This window comes from Taudactylus pleione, unplaced genomic scaffold (genome assembly GCF_031769625.1).
Source record: "Taudactylus pleione unplaced genomic scaffold, aTauple2 ptg000289l, whole genome shotgun sequence".
Classification (NCBI taxonomy): domain Eukaryota; kingdom Metazoa; phylum Chordata; class Amphibia; order Anura; family Myobatrachidae; genus Taudactylus; species Taudactylus pleione.
Genome location: NW_028284691.1, coordinates 881255 through 900726, shown reverse-complemented (window position 1 = coordinate 900726; position 19472 = coordinate 881255). Strand labels below are relative to the sequence as shown.

The window sequence follows — 19472 nt, the reverse complement described above, 5'->3', positions numbered from 1 at the left end:
ATGAAGTAGTGGGTCTTGAGAACCCATTTGAAAATTTGTAGAGAGGTGGATAGTCTGATAGGGAGAGGGTGAGAGTTCCAAAGATATAGAGCAGCACAGGCAAAATGTTGGAGACAAGAGTAGTAGGAAGTAATCAGTTGGCAGGAGAGATGGCATGCATTTGTTGAGCAAAGTGGAGATGAGGTGAGAGATGTAAATGGGAAAGGTTTGGGTAAGGGCATTCTAGGTAAGTGTAAGAAACTCAAAAAGGGTTCTGAAGGAGAAGCGGAGCCAGTGTAGGGCTTGAAGGAGGGGGGGGGGGCAGATGTAGAACATTTGGAGAGGAAGATGAGCCGAGCAGCAAAATTGAGTACCGATTGGAGTGGAGAGTGGTGGGTGTGAGGGAGGCCAGATAGGAGGAGGTTACAGTAGTCTAATCTGGAGATGACCAGTGAGTGGATGAGGTTTTTAGTAGCAATCAAGGTGAGAAAGGGTCTAATCCTGGACAAATTTTCTTTTGGATGCAAACAGCTGTACTGCGAGAGGTGCTGAATGTGTGGTTTGAAGGAGAAGGAGGAGTCCAGGAAACCCCAAGACAATGCACTTTGGGGCCAGAGGAGATAATTGTGTCATCAATTGATAATGAAATAGGGGTAAGTGAGGTTATGTCAGAGGGTGGGAAGATGATCAGCTCAGTGTTAGACATGTTAAGCTTAAGAAAGCGCTGGGACATCAAGGAAGAGATAGCAGAGAGACAGTTGGATGAGGGTGAGGAGAGAGGGGGTGAGGTCAGGGGAGGAAAGGTTGATCTTAGTATCATCAACATAGAGATGATATTGGAGGTCAAAATTGTTGATAGGTTCACCTAAAGAGGACATATATAGGGAGAATAGGAAGGGTCCAAGAACAGATCCTTGGGGAATGCCTACTGTTAGTGGAAGCAGGGAGAGGGCAGTGTCACTTAGACTAAGGGAGTGAATAATTTGCGGGAATAGAGGGTGGCCCACAGTGTCAAAAGCCGCAGAGAGGTCAAGGAGAATGAGTAGAGAGTAGTGGTCTTTGGATTTGGCAGCAAGGAGGTCATTGCTGACTTTCATGAGGGCAGTCTCAGTGGAGTGGAGAGAACAGAAGCCAGATTAAAATGAGTCAAGAGAGTGGGAAGAAATCAAGGCGGTTGTAAACAATACACTCAAGGAGTTTGGAAGCAAAAGGGAGGAGAGAGATGGGTCGGTAGTTGGAGAGTGTGTTAGGATCAAGGGTAGGTTTTTTAAGAATGGGGGAGACAAGGGCATGTTTGAATGCAGTAGGGACAGTGCCAGATGAGAGAGAGAGATTGAAGAGGTGGGCAAGATGGGAACATGCGGAAGGAGAGAGGTAGCGGAGGAGACGGGAAGAGATAGGATCAAGGAGGGAGGACCGGATGAGGGCCATGACTTCCTCTCCAGATACAGGGTAGAAGAGTGTCAGAGTTGGTAAGATGGGTGGGGAGGGGTGGACTGGGAAAGGAGGGGGTGGTGTGCTGAGGTTCTAGTGGGATATGATATCCTGATATATGGAGTCAATTTTAGATGTAAATTAGGTGGTAAAGTCAAGGGCTGAGAGCGAGGAGGGGAAGTGAGTAGGGGAAGTGCAGAGGAGGGAGTTGAAAGTGGCAAAGAGATTCGGGGTTTGAGGACTGGGAGGAGATTAAGTTCTTGAAATATGATTGTTTGGAGAGGGACAGGGCAGCACTGTAGGATGAGAGCCTAAATGTGAGCATAAAAAAGCCCATAGGCTTCTATAAGGTAATACCATCAGAAGATGGCATACCCACCGCATCCAAGCCCCAGAAACCATCACATTCCGAGGCTTGGTGCATATGAGAAATGCATTTCGGGGTTTGACCGCATTTCTCCCATTGCTGCATCCAACCCAAAATCAGGTGTGTTTTGTATTTAATATTATTACCCCTTTAAATCCAGCAGCCGAAACTGCCAAGGATTCAGATTTGAAAACAGACGCTTAGTAAATTTAGCCCTAAATCTCGTGGCAATTTTTAGATCTGCTCCATCTGCAGTTCTGTGTAGGGGGAAGGGAAGAATATTTCTGACACATCTCTTGCACCTAGCATGGGACTGGCACATGGGCTGATACTAATGATGATGATGGTTTCGGCAGCTGACATAAAACCAATGAGTGTCACACAAACTCGCATTAGCCCTACGGATTCCTCTATAAGGTAGTAGATCAGGTTTCCGCAGCTGTACGCAACTGAAGTCACTTTGCATGCCATGAAGAATCAGCCTCAGTGTCCAATGTCTTAAAATGGCAGTGGCATATCTGCTACGGGTGCAGGGTGTCCGATGCACATGGTTCAAGGGTTGCCCACACTGCACACCCTGCATTCATGTTCTACAATACTCTCCACCACGTAAGCAGTGACAGCGCTGTACAAATCACCAGAAAAATGGCACGGCTGCCAATTTTCCGGTCCCATTTGTCTATGCGCAGTAGAAATATCATGCAGACCTAAGCAGACTGGCACAGCAGCAGAATCTACTTGCTTGTGCCGCCGGCTAGAAAGGAGGGGCCCAGATGGAGACTGCACACGGGCTCCCTCCTCTCATAATATGCCCCTGTGAAGGGGATAACACAGGAAAGAAATGATTTGGAGGGTACGTGCATTTGTTCCACCTACATCTCCCAGAAGTATATAGGATTCTACGGGTAAGAGCTTAATTTTGTCTAAATCGTGGCATGGCTGAGGAGTACAGAATAGCTGATGGAGCTTTGACATGTTCTTTGCATTCCATAAAGTAGTTCATTTGTATCCATCTACTAATGGTGTTTGTGTAATTTAAGCCAACTACACATCAGAACGACGTGTAGCCGGCCGATACGATAGGCGACGGGACCTGCTTTGGCAATTACTGACATACACACCTGCACGATGCAGGGGGTGATGGCGCAATATAAGATGCCATGTTGCATTGGGCAGCATGGCATCTTACATGACATTTTCGTCTGATTGACTGTGCCACCCAGAAGATAACGCATGCAACCGCAAATCGGGCATACGCACTTATCGATATGCCCGATTCGACGCTCCAATCTGCCCGGAAACAACAAATCGAGCCAATATCGTTTCAGTATGTGCCAACCTTTAGTTTACAAAAAAAAAATACTTATGGCTAACTTCCTGGGATAAAATACAAATCCAGACATGTGCTGCTAGCATGGTAACTGAGCGCTAAATAGAAACAGATTAAACAAAGGATATAAATTTAAACGCTGCTATATACTGTACTGTTATACAAATAATTTATTTGCCTGGGGATACGAGTTTACACATAATACAGTCATTTACATTTGGGGAGTATATTCTTTTATAGATACGTCCAGAAATAATTCTCTGTAGAGAATCATAAATATTAGTTTCTTATTTTATTTTTAAGAATGGGAGCTGACATATTTATTGTTTGCTTGTAGTACAGTATAATACGATATTGTGCATAGCCACCAATGGCACAGTTAGCCCCAGTGGTGAATGACCATGGAAATTGCAGATTGCTTGCTATTATAAATCAGTAATTGTGAAAGAAGAATGTGAGCACTATAGGCAAGTATTTTTTCCTCCTTATTTTAAAGACAAAATATATTTTTAAAAGTTACCTGTAGAAGTTGGAAGAATTTGGAATAACCGTGGTAACCTGCAACGTCAGACATATTTCTCTGCAGATTAAAAAAAAAAAAATAACTTTGAATAAAATTTCATAAATATGACCCAATATTTATCGTCTTTCATGATCCATAAATTTATGTTTGCATGTACTCAATATTTTTTTTTCTTTAATATTTCATACCCCAATAAATGAACTTTCATTTATCATAACCAACTATGTGCTTTTTTCAATGTTGTCAACATACTTTGCTTTAAGTGAATCTACTTTTAGGGTTGTTTCAATATATATTTATTTCTCATTTACAGCTTTCATTCCACTATTGTGTTCACTTTTTTTCATACTGACCTTGCAATGTCTTATTGGGTCTACCCTTCCACAAACTCCAAAATTATTATGTCCATATTTCAATTAATTGATACAACAGTGTTTTCCCACAGGCTCCTTCTTCTCTATATTTGCCATCTTACTGTGCTCCACTTTCAGAATTCTCCCTAATTTGCCACATTTCATAGTTCCCAATCTAGTCTACAACATTCACGTTTCCTAAATCACTGTAGTTAACACTATACTGTGTCCTATTCCATAATAAGGACTCTGCTGTTTCACATGCTGTGTACTCTTCCCATGGTGGTCTCCTTTTCTACAGCTCATAATATAGTGTGTCCTAAAGGGATCTATTCTCACTGTGGGGGCGATTCAGCCCCGCTCGCTAGGCTGCGTTGGCTCGCAGCTGGCTGATTTTCGCTAACTACGCATGCATCGCAGTGCGCGGGCGCGAGCCAGTCATTGTGATCGGGAAACGATCACACGCCAGCCTTATTCTGGACGTTAGGTTGAGTGACAGATAGTGCCGTTTGTGAGTGGTGACATGGGCTGGTCTTTGAAAACGGGAGAGTGGATGTGCGAACACAGGGGTGACTGTCCGTTCTAACGGCGTTTTATGGGCGTGCATAATTAGCAAGGAAGCGTCATTGTACACGTCACTTGGTTGTATTTCACACTGTAGTGATCGCAGTGCTTGCGGCGGGGTAGGGTCAACCTCAAGGGCTGCGTGCAGCTCCAATGGCTCTCGATGTTACTGATATTGCATACACTTCCTGGAGAGGATGTGTACTGCGAAGGGAAAGGGGTGTCTTTAGACTGGCGTGTGATCGCTCTGCCATCGCACGCTAAGACATATTGGGAGTCCACATACCTTACCGTGCGATCGCTTCCTATGCATATATTAGCAGCTGACGGCTGCGTTCGAACACAGCTTAGCGAGCGGGTCTGAATCGGGCCCAGTCTTCCATGGGGTTATCTTATACTATGCACTGCCTATTGTGTCTGTGTAGGATTTCCATATTGTTAGCTCCCAATACACTGTTCTGTCAGACTTTCCTTTTCCATCAACCAAATAGGATATTCCTAATTCCTAACCTGCTGCATCCATTGGAGTTCTCATTATGCACATATTTGATACAATACACATCCATCTTGCACAATCTAAATGCTTTTCAGTATCAATAAATGTAATAATCCATAATTCTAAGACTAATGTGTCCAATGAGTTCTCATTTTTTATATTTCCAATTCTACAGATGCCCATAACAACATTCTTACCATTTCCTATGAGGTTCTCCTCTCTATAATACCCAACCTACTCTTTCACTGACGTTCTCCTTTATCACACCCTACTGTATCCAATGAGTTTCTCCTGTTCCCTGGGTCACAACATGGTGTTTCCTTTGACGTTCTCCTATTCATTATTACTGTGTTCCATATTTATCTTCAAAAACTCACATTGTACTGTGTTCTTACTAATATAATTTATAGCTTACTATTTTCCATAACCTCCTGCTCTTCCATATTTTTTCACTACTCTACGTGTATTGGGCACTCCTTCTCCAGAATTTACAGGAAACTGTATCCAGAAAACACGGTAAAATCAGGAGAAAATTATACACGTACCACATTTAAACTTGTATTTGTTGGATCTTCTGGGATTAAAACCTTGTCAATATAGTGAATTATTCCATTGTTTGCTATTATATCACTCTTTATTATTCTTGCAACGTCATTTAAATACACTTCACCCTAAAATGAATGAATAAAACCACTTATTAGTTATGCTGCCACACAATAGCAAATGCTTATACAAAGACAAAACAATGCAGATTTTTGTCTCACTCTGTCACTAGATGGGCTTCCTCCAGCCCTCTCCCGGCACTGAATGGATGATGCGCGCGGCATCCATTCAGCTACTTCAGGGTCCGGCACCACCGCACAGCTGCGGCGGTGGAGGTGCCCAACATCCCGATTTGACCACCTGCGGGACACTTCAGCCCACGGGTGGAACAGCGGGACAGTGCTGTATCGCTGAAATCGGGGTATTGGAAGGGGGTGCGTCCTCTATGGGGTGGCGTCCCTGTTCGACCGCACTGGTCGAACATCCCAAGAGCCGGCCCTGCTCCTGGATTCTCTGAACGCCTGAATAAGACAAGTTTGTACCTACACATATAGCACACGGCAGAAGAAAGCAGTACTGTACTAAGTCTTGGAGAGAGGTAAAGTGGATGGAAATAAAGCACCAACCAATCAGCTCCTAAATGTCATTTTTCAAACACAGCCTGTAAAGTGACAGTTAGGACCTGATTAGTTGATGCTTTATCTCCATCAACTTTAAATCTCTCCAAGGCTTAGTGTGCAGACCCCTCAACTTCATAATACATCCTCTAGTAACACATGACATTGTAGTGCAACATTTCGCTTCTCAAAGTAGGTATTCCCAGTATCAAATTGTAACATCAAGACTTTTTTCAAAATCCCAAAGACCTGTATTATCAGCATAGTCGGCCCTGGACATAGACCATACAGGCAAATACCTAGGGCACCAATGCTTGAGGAAGGGGGGGGGGGCACGCTGCTGGGAGAGGTCACATGGTCTTCTGGTGGCTCCTCCATCTGTCTTGTCTCTGGCACTGACATGGGGAAGAGATACAAAGATGAAGCCACCAGTAGAGAACTACAGTCTACTTTCTTATGTTTGGCTGTTGTGTTTCATCAAATAAAAAGGTGGAGTAGTACATCTAAATTAAAAAATCTGGTGCCGAAGGGGGTAAGAATTGTAGTCCAGCTACAAAGAAGGAGTTCATCATTGCACGTTTATTATTTATAAAAGACTTGACTTACATTCTTTGTGGAAATTCTTATGACGCCTCCGGAAATTGTAGTTAACGAGGATAATTTCTTAAGATAATCAACTTCTATCTGTTGGCATTCGACAACATGATAGCGAAGTAAATATTTTTTAGGCTCATCCTTCCACTTTACAAGCTGAAAGATAACAGAGCACTATTTGTCACAATATTATATTCACAGACCCAGTACAGTATGAATAAATAGCAGATGTCAGAAGCTGAGATGATTGACAATTGATTATTTAAATTATGCCAGAAAGTGTATTTTTATTTATAGTTAGGGTAATATAATACTGAAATATAAAAATACATACCTTCATAGTTCAACTACCATTAGTATTAACGTTTATTTATAAAGCACCAACATATTACACAGCACCGCAATTTGAGGGGATCATGGTACAAATAAAGAACATCCAATCGTACAAGGTAAAGATTGTCCTGGCCAAATGAGTTTATAATCTAAGAGGTGTGGGGACCAACTGATATACAGAGATGTGTCCTCACTCATCTTTGTTGCAACTGTGACTTGCCACAGCACGTATGCCACGAAACGCATGTCAACCAATGGCGTGTCGTGGCATCTCAGGGTTTCTAAAGCACCAGCTACAGTAAAATATACATCATACGAAGTATAGGGTATGTAATAATTCTGACATATACAGGACCAGCAATCATAGGAAGCCATTATATGCGGAAGTAGGGCCTGTCTGAGCTGAATGTTTTTATTTCAGATGTGGGCTCCATTCCAGATCATTTGATCAAAATCAAGAATCTGAGGGGTGTGGGGCAGAAAAAGAACCTTGCACTGCACTGGGCATATATGTACAGATTGGTCTTCTTATGTACTGGATAGTGTATTATTATACAGTATTCATAATAGATTGTATAGATGGTCTATATCAGTGCACCCCTTTCCAGATCTCCTACTTGGTGCACAAGTATATTCATTACTGGCTGACACATTTTAAAAAATCAACAGGTGGTGCTAATTACTGTTTGTGACTCTGAGGGGATCTCAAAAATATGCAGCTTTAGTATTATATGCTATTTCTATTATGGTCATCATGGTGTAGGCTAGGGAGGTGGGTTTCCAGGCAACTGGAAACCCCCCTGTGTTTGCCTATGTGTTGCGTGTGGTGAATCAGCCACGGATCTGGGAATTTTGCAAGTATTGCACAGTGTGTGCTGCCAGAAGCAGTGACTACATGACACATAACCAAAAGGATGAAGCCACACAAGAAGAACATTGTTTACAATACTTCCAAGGTCTGTATCCTCTTACTCAATGTCGTTGACTGTCTTCCTCCTTTCCTCAGTGATTTTCTACTGACATACACAGTACAACAGTTTAACATGAAGCAAAAATACACAGATGGAAGGAAAAGATATGAATTAAGAAATGCGGAAAGTAGAGCAGTTGGGTTGGTGCGCTGCTAACAGCAAAAGTACTATGAGTCACTCAACAGCATCTCACAAGTTGCTCTGCGCAATATAAGTCAACCAATAAACACCAGAACTGCCATTTCTGAACCAATGATAGTTGCCACTTCTACCAATGTTATTGCTGGTATGAACCATACAGTAGGTGGGAGAGAGGTGCAGGCAAGGCTATTCCATAAGTGCAAGGAAGGTCATAGTAAAAAAGTCTGTTAGGATATTTTAAGATGTATTTGCTGGCCATTACATGAAGGACAGATTTTGTTTTAAACTTTGATTTATGTTTGACATTGATTTAAGCTAGGTGCACACTAGACCGGCAAATATTGCTGATGGTCGGGATGATTTAACTTTGCCCCAGACCATGCAAGATTGCTGGTACACACTAGAAGATTTAATGAACGACGGAACGATGTGTTATTCCGCCCATTAATATTCACTGCACCGCACGCAATATCTTCAGATTCGCCTGCACTGCAGGCCGATCTGAAGATGCGAGGATCAATGCACGGAGAGCGCAATAGTGCATATACCCTAGATGATGTGGACAGTTTGTCATTCCAATTCGTCTAAAATCGTCAACTCATCCAATTTACTGTCTAGTGTGTGCCCAGCTTTAGAGTGTTGTGTATTTTGATTAAACCTTCTGTAATTAGTGTTAGGAGGGATTATTAGAGAGGGGTGTCAGCCTATATTTGGTTACACAAGACCCCAGATGATTTTACATATCTGTTGTAACTTCAGGATTCAGACCACTGTTGCCAGGGGTGGATTATAAGCAGGGTGGCAGTGATGTACTCCCAGGGGTCACCACACACTGAGGTCCCCACACCTGTCCGAGAGTCCATTTGCGGCTAATACGCTACTGTCAGTGGTTTGCCAGGCCTGGAGCAATGCAGACCTGATGCAATTACATCTCAATGATGCTGTCAGCGGACACCGGCAGGATAGGCTCAGATACATCAGTCAAACTCTGGAGACAGAGCAGGATGGGCTGAGATACATTGGTCTTCCGGAGACAAAGCAAGATGGGCTAAGGAAAGTTAACCTCAGGAGGGATTTTGAGACGAGCACAATGGGAGCTGTGGGTTGAATGTTTGAGAGCATGATTTTTGTTGGTGGGGGCCCGAAAAAGTTGGTTAACCAGGGGCTCCCATAAACCTTAATTCGACTCTGAATATGATGGATGTGTGGGTCCATAATTTAAATAAGATGATAGACCTACAGTACTGGGAATAATCTCAGATATTATCTTCTATCTGGGGAATGGATGTAGTGCTAGGACAGCAGTTAAGAAAAGTAATTTTTACTACTAAGCCAAAAGTAACTTGTTTACATTTAATACATAGTATGTCTATATGTCTTTTTATTCTTTCATTTTTTGTGCACAGAAGTGGTTTAAGGGTGTGATTTACCACAACTTTATATCTACTTTATCCACTCTATTATTGCATGTAATAAAAAAAAAATCAGGCTAAAGACATGTATAGCTCTAATGTTATTATTATTGTTGTTTAATATTGGCAGTGAATACAACAGAACAGGGACACAAAACAGGGACATACAAAATAAGTGCAGACACGAAAAAAAAATAGTTGGGAGGTCCCTGCTTATGAGAGAGCTTACAGTCTAGTGGGGAAAGCGCCCAGATAACACAAGAGCCAACACTATTGGTTTGTTTGATAAATGAAGTGTGGACAAAGTGCCAAAGAGAAGTATAGAGAGGAGCTGAACATGACTTTGCTCATACTCCATTGTTCTATGTTATCGCTATTTCCTGGACAATGAACATTGTGTTGAAGACAATTACAACAGGTGCTACTGACAGGTAATACCCTTCATATACAAATATATATCACTGAGCTCCGCTGACATGAAAAAAAACAGGATTTTGGTACTTACCGATAAATCCCTTTCTCCGATTCCACAGGGGACACTGGAGTTCAAGATAGTGGGGTATAGACGGTGGTAGAGCAGAGCCTGGCACTTTAAATAATCTAGAAGTGTGACTGGCTCCTCCCCCTCTATGCCCCATCAGCCCCAGTTTAAGAACTGAGCCAGAGAGGAGACGGAGGACAACAGAAAAAACAGGATTTTGGTACTTACCGATAAATCCCTTTCTCCGATTCCACAGGGGACACTGGAGTTCAAGATAGTGGGGTATAGACGGTGGTAGAGCAGAGCCTGGCACTTTAAATAATCTAGAAGTGTGACTGGCTCCTCCCCCTCTATGCCCCATCAGCCCCAGTTTAAGAACTGAGCCAGAGAGGAGACGGAGGACAACAGAAAAAACAGGATTTTGGTACTTACCGATAAATCCCTTTCTCCGATTCCACAGGGGACACTGGAGTTCAAGATAGTGGGGTATAGACGGTGGTAGAGCAGAGCCTGGCACTTTAAATAATCTAGAAGTGTGACTGGCTCCTCCCCCTCTATGCCCCATCAGCCCCAGTTTAAGAACTGAGCCCGAGAGGAGACGGAGGACAATAGGAAAATGAGGAGAAGGAGATGAACACAGAACGGAACAATACCGACTGAAGGAGAACCGAGGAACCCACTGCAGGGAACACATGCAGTCACACAACCATATAAGGAACTAAAAAAACACGGCAGGTACGCAGCGCTGGGCGGGCGTCCAGTGTCCCCTGTGGAATCGGAGAAAGGGATTTATCGGTAAGTACCAAAATCCTGTTTTCTCCTTCATCCACTAGGGGACACTGGAGTTCAAGACAGTGGGGACGTCCCAAAGCCAACCTCCCGGGTGGGAAGCGCGGAGAACTTGCAGACCCTTTGGCAAAACCGAAAACCAGGATCGCCAAGAACCGTAGGCTCAATGGAAAGGCAAGAGCTGAGGATCAAGTGTCGCAGAGCAGAAGAGACAATCAAAACTCCCTGCTAAACAACCACAGAAATTCCACAACTTACAGCGTAATTCGAATGGAACAACAGCTAGCGAAACAACACCCGCAGATGAAAACATCAAAAGCAGCATAAACCCAGCTGAAAACAGACCAAGTCCGAACCATAGTCGAACATAGGAAGCTGTATAAGTCGCCGACAGCAGACCTCCAGCAGTGCTGGACAGAATACATATAGATATACGTATAAGAATACCAATCTACAGATACAGAGCTGATCCTGTCCACAGACTCCTAACAAGAGTATACAGGGAGGAAAAAGTGAAGACCGAACAGTCGCCCTGGACCATTCTCGAGGCCCAACTACTACAAGGCTGTCAACCAGCGGAAGGAAGTCTCCAACAAATAGAGATCCCACGGGGTATGAGGCAGAGGCGGTTTTGAAAGGAATTGTGGTCTCAATTCTTTCAGAGAGTCAGACAGCAGTACCACCACTCTGAAACAGAGAGATCAAACAGCAACGGAAACCCTGCAATAATAAATCCCCATACCAGACCACTGGCAGAGTGTCTGGCAGCTCATCAGTTGCCTGCCTATAGGTAGGTCACTACCGCTTGGGATGGGTCTCAAACTCGTGTATGGGGCGCCTCAGGCGGGGACTATACGGCACACACCCTGTGCCGGCCTGAAAAGAAAACCACAGCAACGACCCCAAACAACAGACAACATCCCTCATGATGGAAGTGCGTAGTCAGTACAAACTGCTGGCCCGAACATAGTATGAAAACAACCCGGATACCCAGGCAGTTAAAAAACACAGATGCAACAGCCACCCAGGGAGAGCTACCAATATATATAGAAGCATCCCATACAGCAAGGCTAGAGAACTAGGACAACCATAAAAGTACCCATCAGGTACCTGTCAGTGTGATGAAAATATTCAAAGATACTGAACAGGAATCGGGCTCCCAATGCAGAACAGAATGACCGCACACTTTAATGTAAAGAAGTGCCTTAGCCCATAGAAGTTCTACAGTCCTTTATAACTCCAACAAATTCTAGTAGAATAAAGTGACAATTAAGTATGGAATGCTTCACGAAAATGCGTGTCATCCTTGCGCAGGGGCTATGCAAATCTTCTCTGTATCGTTCCAATTTTTAGAAAATGTGCTGCTGAAGCGAGCACTCTCAATGTTGGAACTATGCACCCACACGCCAGGAAAGCTCTAAAGTGTAGTAGAGCCAAGTGATCATGAGAGCGGATGGCTGCTAGGACTGCAGCTAGGGTGCGGACGGGAGACTTGTAATGCCAGGTTGCATGAAATAGTAGCCTCTTCCGAGGAATTAGTGAGGTACCGCTTACCTGTGAGTAACCAGAAGCCCTCTAGACGCTATGTAGAATGTCACTGACCTTTTCCCTCTCACAGCAACCCGTCACGTCAGGTATAGAGAGTAGTTCAGTGGGCTAAAAGCAATGCTCTACAGCACGGACTTCAGTCTGGCGATGTTGTCTTAGGAAATACTGTAGAAAACTAGCAAAATGTTAGTGGAGACAAGAAGCTTGTACAACAGGACTCTAAACCTGAGCTTGTTACATTAGGGATGTGTATACATATAGAGACTATACATATACCCTAAATACGGTCTGCTAGTGTATCAGTACATTCATACTTATAATGGTGAAGTGCATATTAGTTAAAAGGCGGATTTAAATAAGACCTTGTACCGGTAAAGATACACACAGAAATATTACATATTTGATGATGGATCCCCACCAGTGACCCTTGAAAGTTATAGTGATCACAACGTGAAGGATTCAAAATTGAACCGCAGGTCCAAGGATTTACTTGATACTCACCCATCTAATCAAGCCAGGCCTGACCCCGCCTATTCGGCGGGTGGCCCTAGGCCTTCAGGCACAGGAGCAGTAACTGCAGTCTGTTGTCATTTAAACAATTAGGTCCTGAGGATGGTGTAGAACCTGGATTCCCCATGTACTGATATGAAGTGTATCTAGGGGCCACTTTATAGCCTTGTTTAATTGAGATATTGACAAAACAATAATCTTGAGTACTAGAACCTATACTGAGAAAGGCACCTGTACATAGACATAGAGTGCCTTAATTATCCCAGGTAAAGAAGGATATATCTGTAGCGATAACCCCAGTTAGGGTTAAAAAACAGGTTTTCCCAATTATTAGTAAATATTCATACAAAGAATGTGAATATATCAGTATATATACACACGTACACCCAGAGAACATAGTTGCATGAGAAGGCAATCTCTTTGAAAGGAAGAGTTAGCACCAATATAGGAAACTTACTTGTCAGACTCCTGTACTAGGAGATTAGCATGCTATATTATATATATATATATATACATATATATATATCTTGCATTCTTAGAGTCCTATAGTTTGCTCCACAATATACATGTGTGGACATACAAGAAGGCCCCAGGACATGCATAGGGTCCATACTAGAAGCAATGCCTGAGGGAATTGTGACTATCACAATGTAAGCTGCAGGACATGACTCTAGGCTATAGAGCCACCATATTATATATACGGTATATGGATATAGTACCAAACTACCGCATCAGGAGAGTCCAGTCTCCAATCGCAGGATCCTTCTTTTAAAATATGCTAGGTATCAGACAAAACTGATAACAGATCCTCCACTGCCTTTACGGTAAGGATAAGAAGCGATACTATACGCGTACCTACATCAAGATCAATAGGTGACAATAATATTTAACATGAGCAACAGGTAGAGCCATGGAATGAACTGAGCCAAGACCTTGGTTGAGCCCAGGACAAACTTCACTCCAGACATATTTATATGTTCTAAAGTAGGGCTTATGTATATATAAAAAAAAAAAAACAAACAAACAAACAAACAAACAAATATATACATACATGTGGCTTACCTCCACGCAGGGAGACTGCTCATGTGCCGCGTGTGGCCGTCATTCTGCTACGGCATAGGGGCCTGGATATTTTAACAGCGTGATGTCCCAGACTGGTTTTGATCCTGGGACCCTTCTGTCACTGGTGTACTCGCCTTATTGGGTGAGCCAGTTGAGCTCCAGTTGAACCCGCTTTTTCAAAGTGGGAATCAAAGAGACGACCTCAGTGCAGTATACTGATGTATACAGGCCTATTTGACACAGACATAGATCAATCGGCAGATCATGCGGAGGGCAAGTGACACGGACACAGCCTCTGTATTAGGCTGCGGCATGTTCCTCCCTGAGCTAGTGTCAGGGGCCCAGACACTCACTCTATAATAGTGCCGGCGGGTCCCATGATATGTAGAGGTGCTGCTCTTTACTAGGAGTACTGATTAAAACTTAATCAAACAGACTCCTGCAGCCATTTTGAGATAAGACAATCGTAAAATGGTTATAACTATCCTCTACACAGTAACATCACAATGACGTAGGGCAGCAGTTAGGATAGTTATGGGGCCGACTGTTTTGCAGTGCTCTCTCTTCTAACAATTCATTGTGGAACCTGACCACCATTCAAGTTCTATATGGACCTTGCCGCTGCGTAACTCAGTAAGCAGGAAGACTGCTACACTGCGTGCGTAGGTTTGTAATTCACTCAGTATGCATCAGCATAATCTATTCTAGCAGTATACTATTATAGAGACCAAACTAGGTTCTATCTAGATTCTGCCGCTGCCCATATATGCTACTGCTATGCACAGGGGATTATACATATATACATTTTTTTTTTTTTTTTTTAACAGATTCTACACAGCACAGCGTATTCCACTGCACCATCAATTCAGTAGACAATACTGGCAATAACAGACATTTTCTATACATATATACACATATATACATACATATACATATATATATATACAAACACACACATATGTGTATGCGTGTGTGCATGCATGCACACACACATACACACAAATGCACACACATGCAGGAAGGCCCCGCACATACATACATGTATAAACACACACTTCCCCATGTAGGCATGTCATATTACATTAGGCATGCCTTGTACTAGCTGCAGCAGCGGAATTGCATTTAAGGTTACAGTGGGTGTAGCCTCTACAGGGGCCCAGACCTCTCTCTGCACTGCCAAGCGTAAACCTGCGCTGTACTGCGTGCCAACTAAGCGAGAGGCTTAGAAGCAATTGCGGCACCTGCTCTCCGGGAGTAGTAATGGCCGCCGGACCTAAGCCACGCCTCCGCACAACCAGGAATAGCACTAACTTCGTTACCGTTCCCGCTAATGGCGGGCATATGGCGCTACACCTCCCATCTTCATTTTGGGAGGACTACTGCGCGCCTCACGTCCTGTCAGCGCTGTAGTCAGCGGTGCAGCGTCTCCTTCTTTATAAGAGGAGGGAGAGCCTGACTCTGTTTAAGCGCGCCTATAACAGCCGCGCGGGAGATTAACTTGGCGCCGGTGTTCTCTGTAAGCACCGGCGCTGTGATAATTGACAGCCGCTGAGCGGCTGCTAGATTACAGACAGCCACGCTGAAGCGGTGTCTAAGTGCCCCCCGTTAATGCCGTCGCCGGAGCTTCTACGGTACAAGCCCCGGTGCGGCTACAATTATTCCTCCACAGAGGCACCTATAGTGACTCACTGCCAGACGGTCCTCCCCTCATTAAATAGGAGGGGGAATTAGTGGCTAGTAGAGACCCGGCCGCTGACTGCAGAGTGCAGCGGCGGGTCACATAAGCAGCTCCGACACTGCCAGTTTACTGACAGGGGGAAAGAGGCTGTAATAGCCGCTTGTTCCTGAGCCCAGCGTTTTTGGCCCACCACTCCAGCTAGTCAGGAGTGGTGGGATACTTACGGACTGCTGCGGCCGGGATGCTGGGCTGAGGGGGCGGCGAGGAACCCGGACACATGCCGGTGTCAGCAGTGGCGGGCCTCGCAGAGTCCGATGACTCAATTTGTTATTGCCCCCTCCTCAGGGTCACCGGACACAGGCTGCAGTAGCCGTGTGGTGCCCTCCCGGCGGCTCCCACGTAGCAGGCAGACTGCCACAGTAAGCAGCCTGCCTGTCCTCAATGCTTGTTAAATAAACCTTAAAATTAAAAACTATGAAAAAGGCTGGAGACAGCCTGATGTGCGACCGGCTCTCTCGGGCACATTCTAAAAACTGGGGCTGATGGGGCATAGAGGGGGAGGAGCCAGTCACACTTCTGAATTATTTAAAGTGCCAGGCTCTGCTCTACCACCGTCTATACCCCACTGTCTTGAACTCCAGTGTCCCCTAGTGGATGAAGGAGAAATTAGGAAAAGGAGAAGACCACAGAACGGAACAAGACCGACTGAAGGAGAACAAAGGAACCCATTGCAGGGAACCCATGCAGTCACACAACCATAGAAGGAACCAAACAAACCAGCAGCGCTGGGCGGGCGTCCAGTGTCCCCTGTGGAATCGGAGAAAGGGATTTATCGGTAAGTACCAAAATCCTGTTTTCTCCTTCATCCACTAGGGGACACTGGAGTTCAAGACAGTGGGGACGTCCCAAAGCCAACCTCCTGGGTGGGAAGCGCGGAGAACTTGCTGACCCCTCGGATTAAGTGTCGTAGGGCACAGGAGACAAACACCACTCCTCGCTAAACAGTCATAGAAACTTCCATAACGTACAGGTTAAGTCAAAAGGAACAGAACGGCTGGCGAGAGAACAAAGACAGTTGAGAAACGTCAGAACCAGTAATCTCAACTGAAATAGACCAAACCGGACCGTTGGCAGCCGAGAGCCCCAACAAGAATCCATAGAAGGGCCGTAAACGAGAACAAACTCGAGAAACCGTACTAGAGGCTATACAGGAAGCTGCAACAGGTGCAGACAGCAGAATCCCAGCACAGCTGGACATAAATCGTATATACAGAAGTATAACAATATCAATATACAGAGCTAAACTTGTCCACAGACTCCAAACAGAGTATGCAGGGAGTCAAAAGACTAGACCGAACAGTCGCCCTGAACCCTCCTTGAGGTCCAACTACAGCAAAGTTGTTAACCAGCGGAAGGGTTAGGCCATAGAAGTCTCCAAAGAGTGGACATCCCACTGGGCCTGAGACCGAGTCGAAATAGAGATTATTGAGACTACAAGACCCTTCAGAGGGTCAGACAGCAGTACATCCCATACTGAAAACAGGGATAAAACAGCAACTGAAACGCTGCCGCTAAAAAGAAAACAACTTCCAACATGATGGAAGTGCCTAGTCAGTACCAACTGCTGGCCCGAACCCTACCAGTAAAAGAGCACGAATGCAACAGTCAACCAGGGAGAGCTACCAATATAGGGAAGCATCCAGTCAGCAAGGCTAGAGCACTAGGACAACCATGAAAGTACCCGTCAGGTACCTGTCAGTGTGATCAAATATCAACAGATATAGAACAGAAAGCCCAACCAGGCCCCCTGCGTGGAACATAGTGACTATTACACATCTATGTAAAGATGTGCACTAGCCCATAGGTGCGCTTCGGTCCATAACCCCAACGGATTCTAGTAGATAGTGTCACTAATCCAATGTTGTAACGATGCACCCACACACCAGGAAAACTCTAAAGTGTAGAGCCAACTGATTAAAAGAGTGGATGGCTGCTAGGACAGCAGCTAGGGTGCATTAGGGAGAATAACACTATGTATGTCAGGTTGCATGAAATAGGAGCATCTTCCTAGGCATCAGTGAGGTATGCTCTTACCTTTGAGCGACCAGAATCCCTCTGGACGCTATGTAGAATGTCACTGACCTTTACCAACACACAGCAACCTGCCACGTTAGGAATAGAGAGTAGCTTCAGTGGGCCAAGACCAATGCTCTACAGCACGGACATCCATCTGGAGATGTGCAGTATAAAATACTGTGGAAACTAGCAAAATGTTAGTGGAGACAAGAAAGTCGTAGAACAGGACTCTATACTTGAGCCTGTTCCATAAGGGATGTGTATCTGTATAGTCGTGTTAGACCATACATATACCCCTAAAACGGTCTGCTAGTGTAAGTCCTTACATGAATATGTATAATGGTGAAGTGCGTATTATGCCCACCAATCTAATACCACCCAGGCATTCGATCCTGGGACCCTTCTGTTACTGGTGTACTCGCCTTATCAGGTGAGCCATTTTATCTCCAGATGAACCCGTTTTTGAAGTGGGAATCAAAAAGACGACCTCAATGCTGTGAGGCAGTAATGCCACCGCACTAGCCGCGCATCACTAACTTCCTCTTGTATGAGCCACCGAATGGAGCACAGAAGATATAAATCTATATAGATGCACATATGCATACCCTCTAACGTAAGCACAGAATGAAAAAAGGTTTTAAGATCAGCCTATAATGTAGTATATGGTTTTCACATATATGCATGGGAAGAGTACTGCTCCTCTCAAAGGCGAGCCAATGTGAGGCCTAAGCCTGGGGAAGGACGCAAAAACAACAGCTAACCCTGAGTGAAGGGTATGCTATAACCATAAGTTCTGGCCGCAGCACCAGAACAGCGGCTAATACTATACATTTAGGCAAGGTAGCTAGTATACCATGAGGTAGCTCAGACTTTAGATGAAGCTAGGCACCCTTTATGATAGATGCGGTGAGGCAGTTCCAAGGGGAAGTCTGACGGGGTAATAGCAGGCGCTGCAATTGGCAGGACTGTGTCTCGTCAGCACAGCACTACTAGCCGGGATGTGCACCAGCTGAATAACTGGCCCCTCTGAGAACCTCATAACGCGGTGTTATAGTTCAAAAATAAAAGGGGATTGGGCTAGTTCCCATTCTGCTAGCAAACCAGCCATCACTATACTCCTGTCATCCAGTGACAGGCATCCCTACCGTTTGCGCTGAAGGACTCCCAGCGTGGGAGGGGGAGGGCATAGGAGACCCACGCTAAAGCACTCCCTGCTGCAGGTAGTGCCTAAGCTATACTACTTGCGTGCAGGAGATGACAGTAATATTTCTAAATAAGAACATGAGCAATAATTAAAAGCCATGAAATGAACGGAGCCCAAGGACAAAATTCACCCCAGCCTGTGTATGTTCTATAACTACTGTCCTTAGAAGGGAAGCAGGGGGCGCTGGAATACCGCTCTGAGTGTGCGAAGTGTTACACTCCAGTCAGCACAGCGCTGCTAACCCCGTTAATAGAACTGACACTACTTATATCGGCAGGTGGCTCTAGGCCTTCATGATATGAAGTGTACACAAGGGCCCCTTAGAGACTAATTTTATTGAGATATGCGACAATAATATGGAGTACCAGAATTGATATTGAGAAGGGTACCTGTACTTAAGGGTACCTGTACTTAGACATATAACGCGTTTGTCATCCCAAGTATTCATACAAGGAATGGGTGTCTAA

At 44.6% G+C, this 19472-nt stretch overlaps 1 protein-coding gene and 1 non-coding gene across 2 annotated transcripts in view; both read right to left on the bottom strand.

Moving 5' to 3' along the window:
- STAB1 (stabilin 1) overlaps nt 1-19472 on the bottom strand; it is a 490754-nt gene that overhangs the window by 257930 nt on the left and 213352 nt on the right. The window contains exons 47-49 of the mRNA XM_088482458.1: nt 6813-6956; nt 5592-5717; nt 3631-3690 (exon numbers count right to left, since the gene is read on the bottom strand). Of these exons, the coding sequence (XP_088338584.1) occupies nt 3631-3690; nt 5592-5717; nt 6813-6956 (330 nt within the window). The remainder of the gene's footprint in view (nt 1-3630; nt 3691-5591; nt 5718-6812; nt 6957-19472) is intronic.
- Nucleotides 12197-12304, bottom strand: LOC148511914 (U6 spliceosomal RNA). Its single transcript, XR_015880212.1, has one exon. It is a non-coding gene; the product is annotated as a U6 spliceosomal RNA (small nuclear RNA).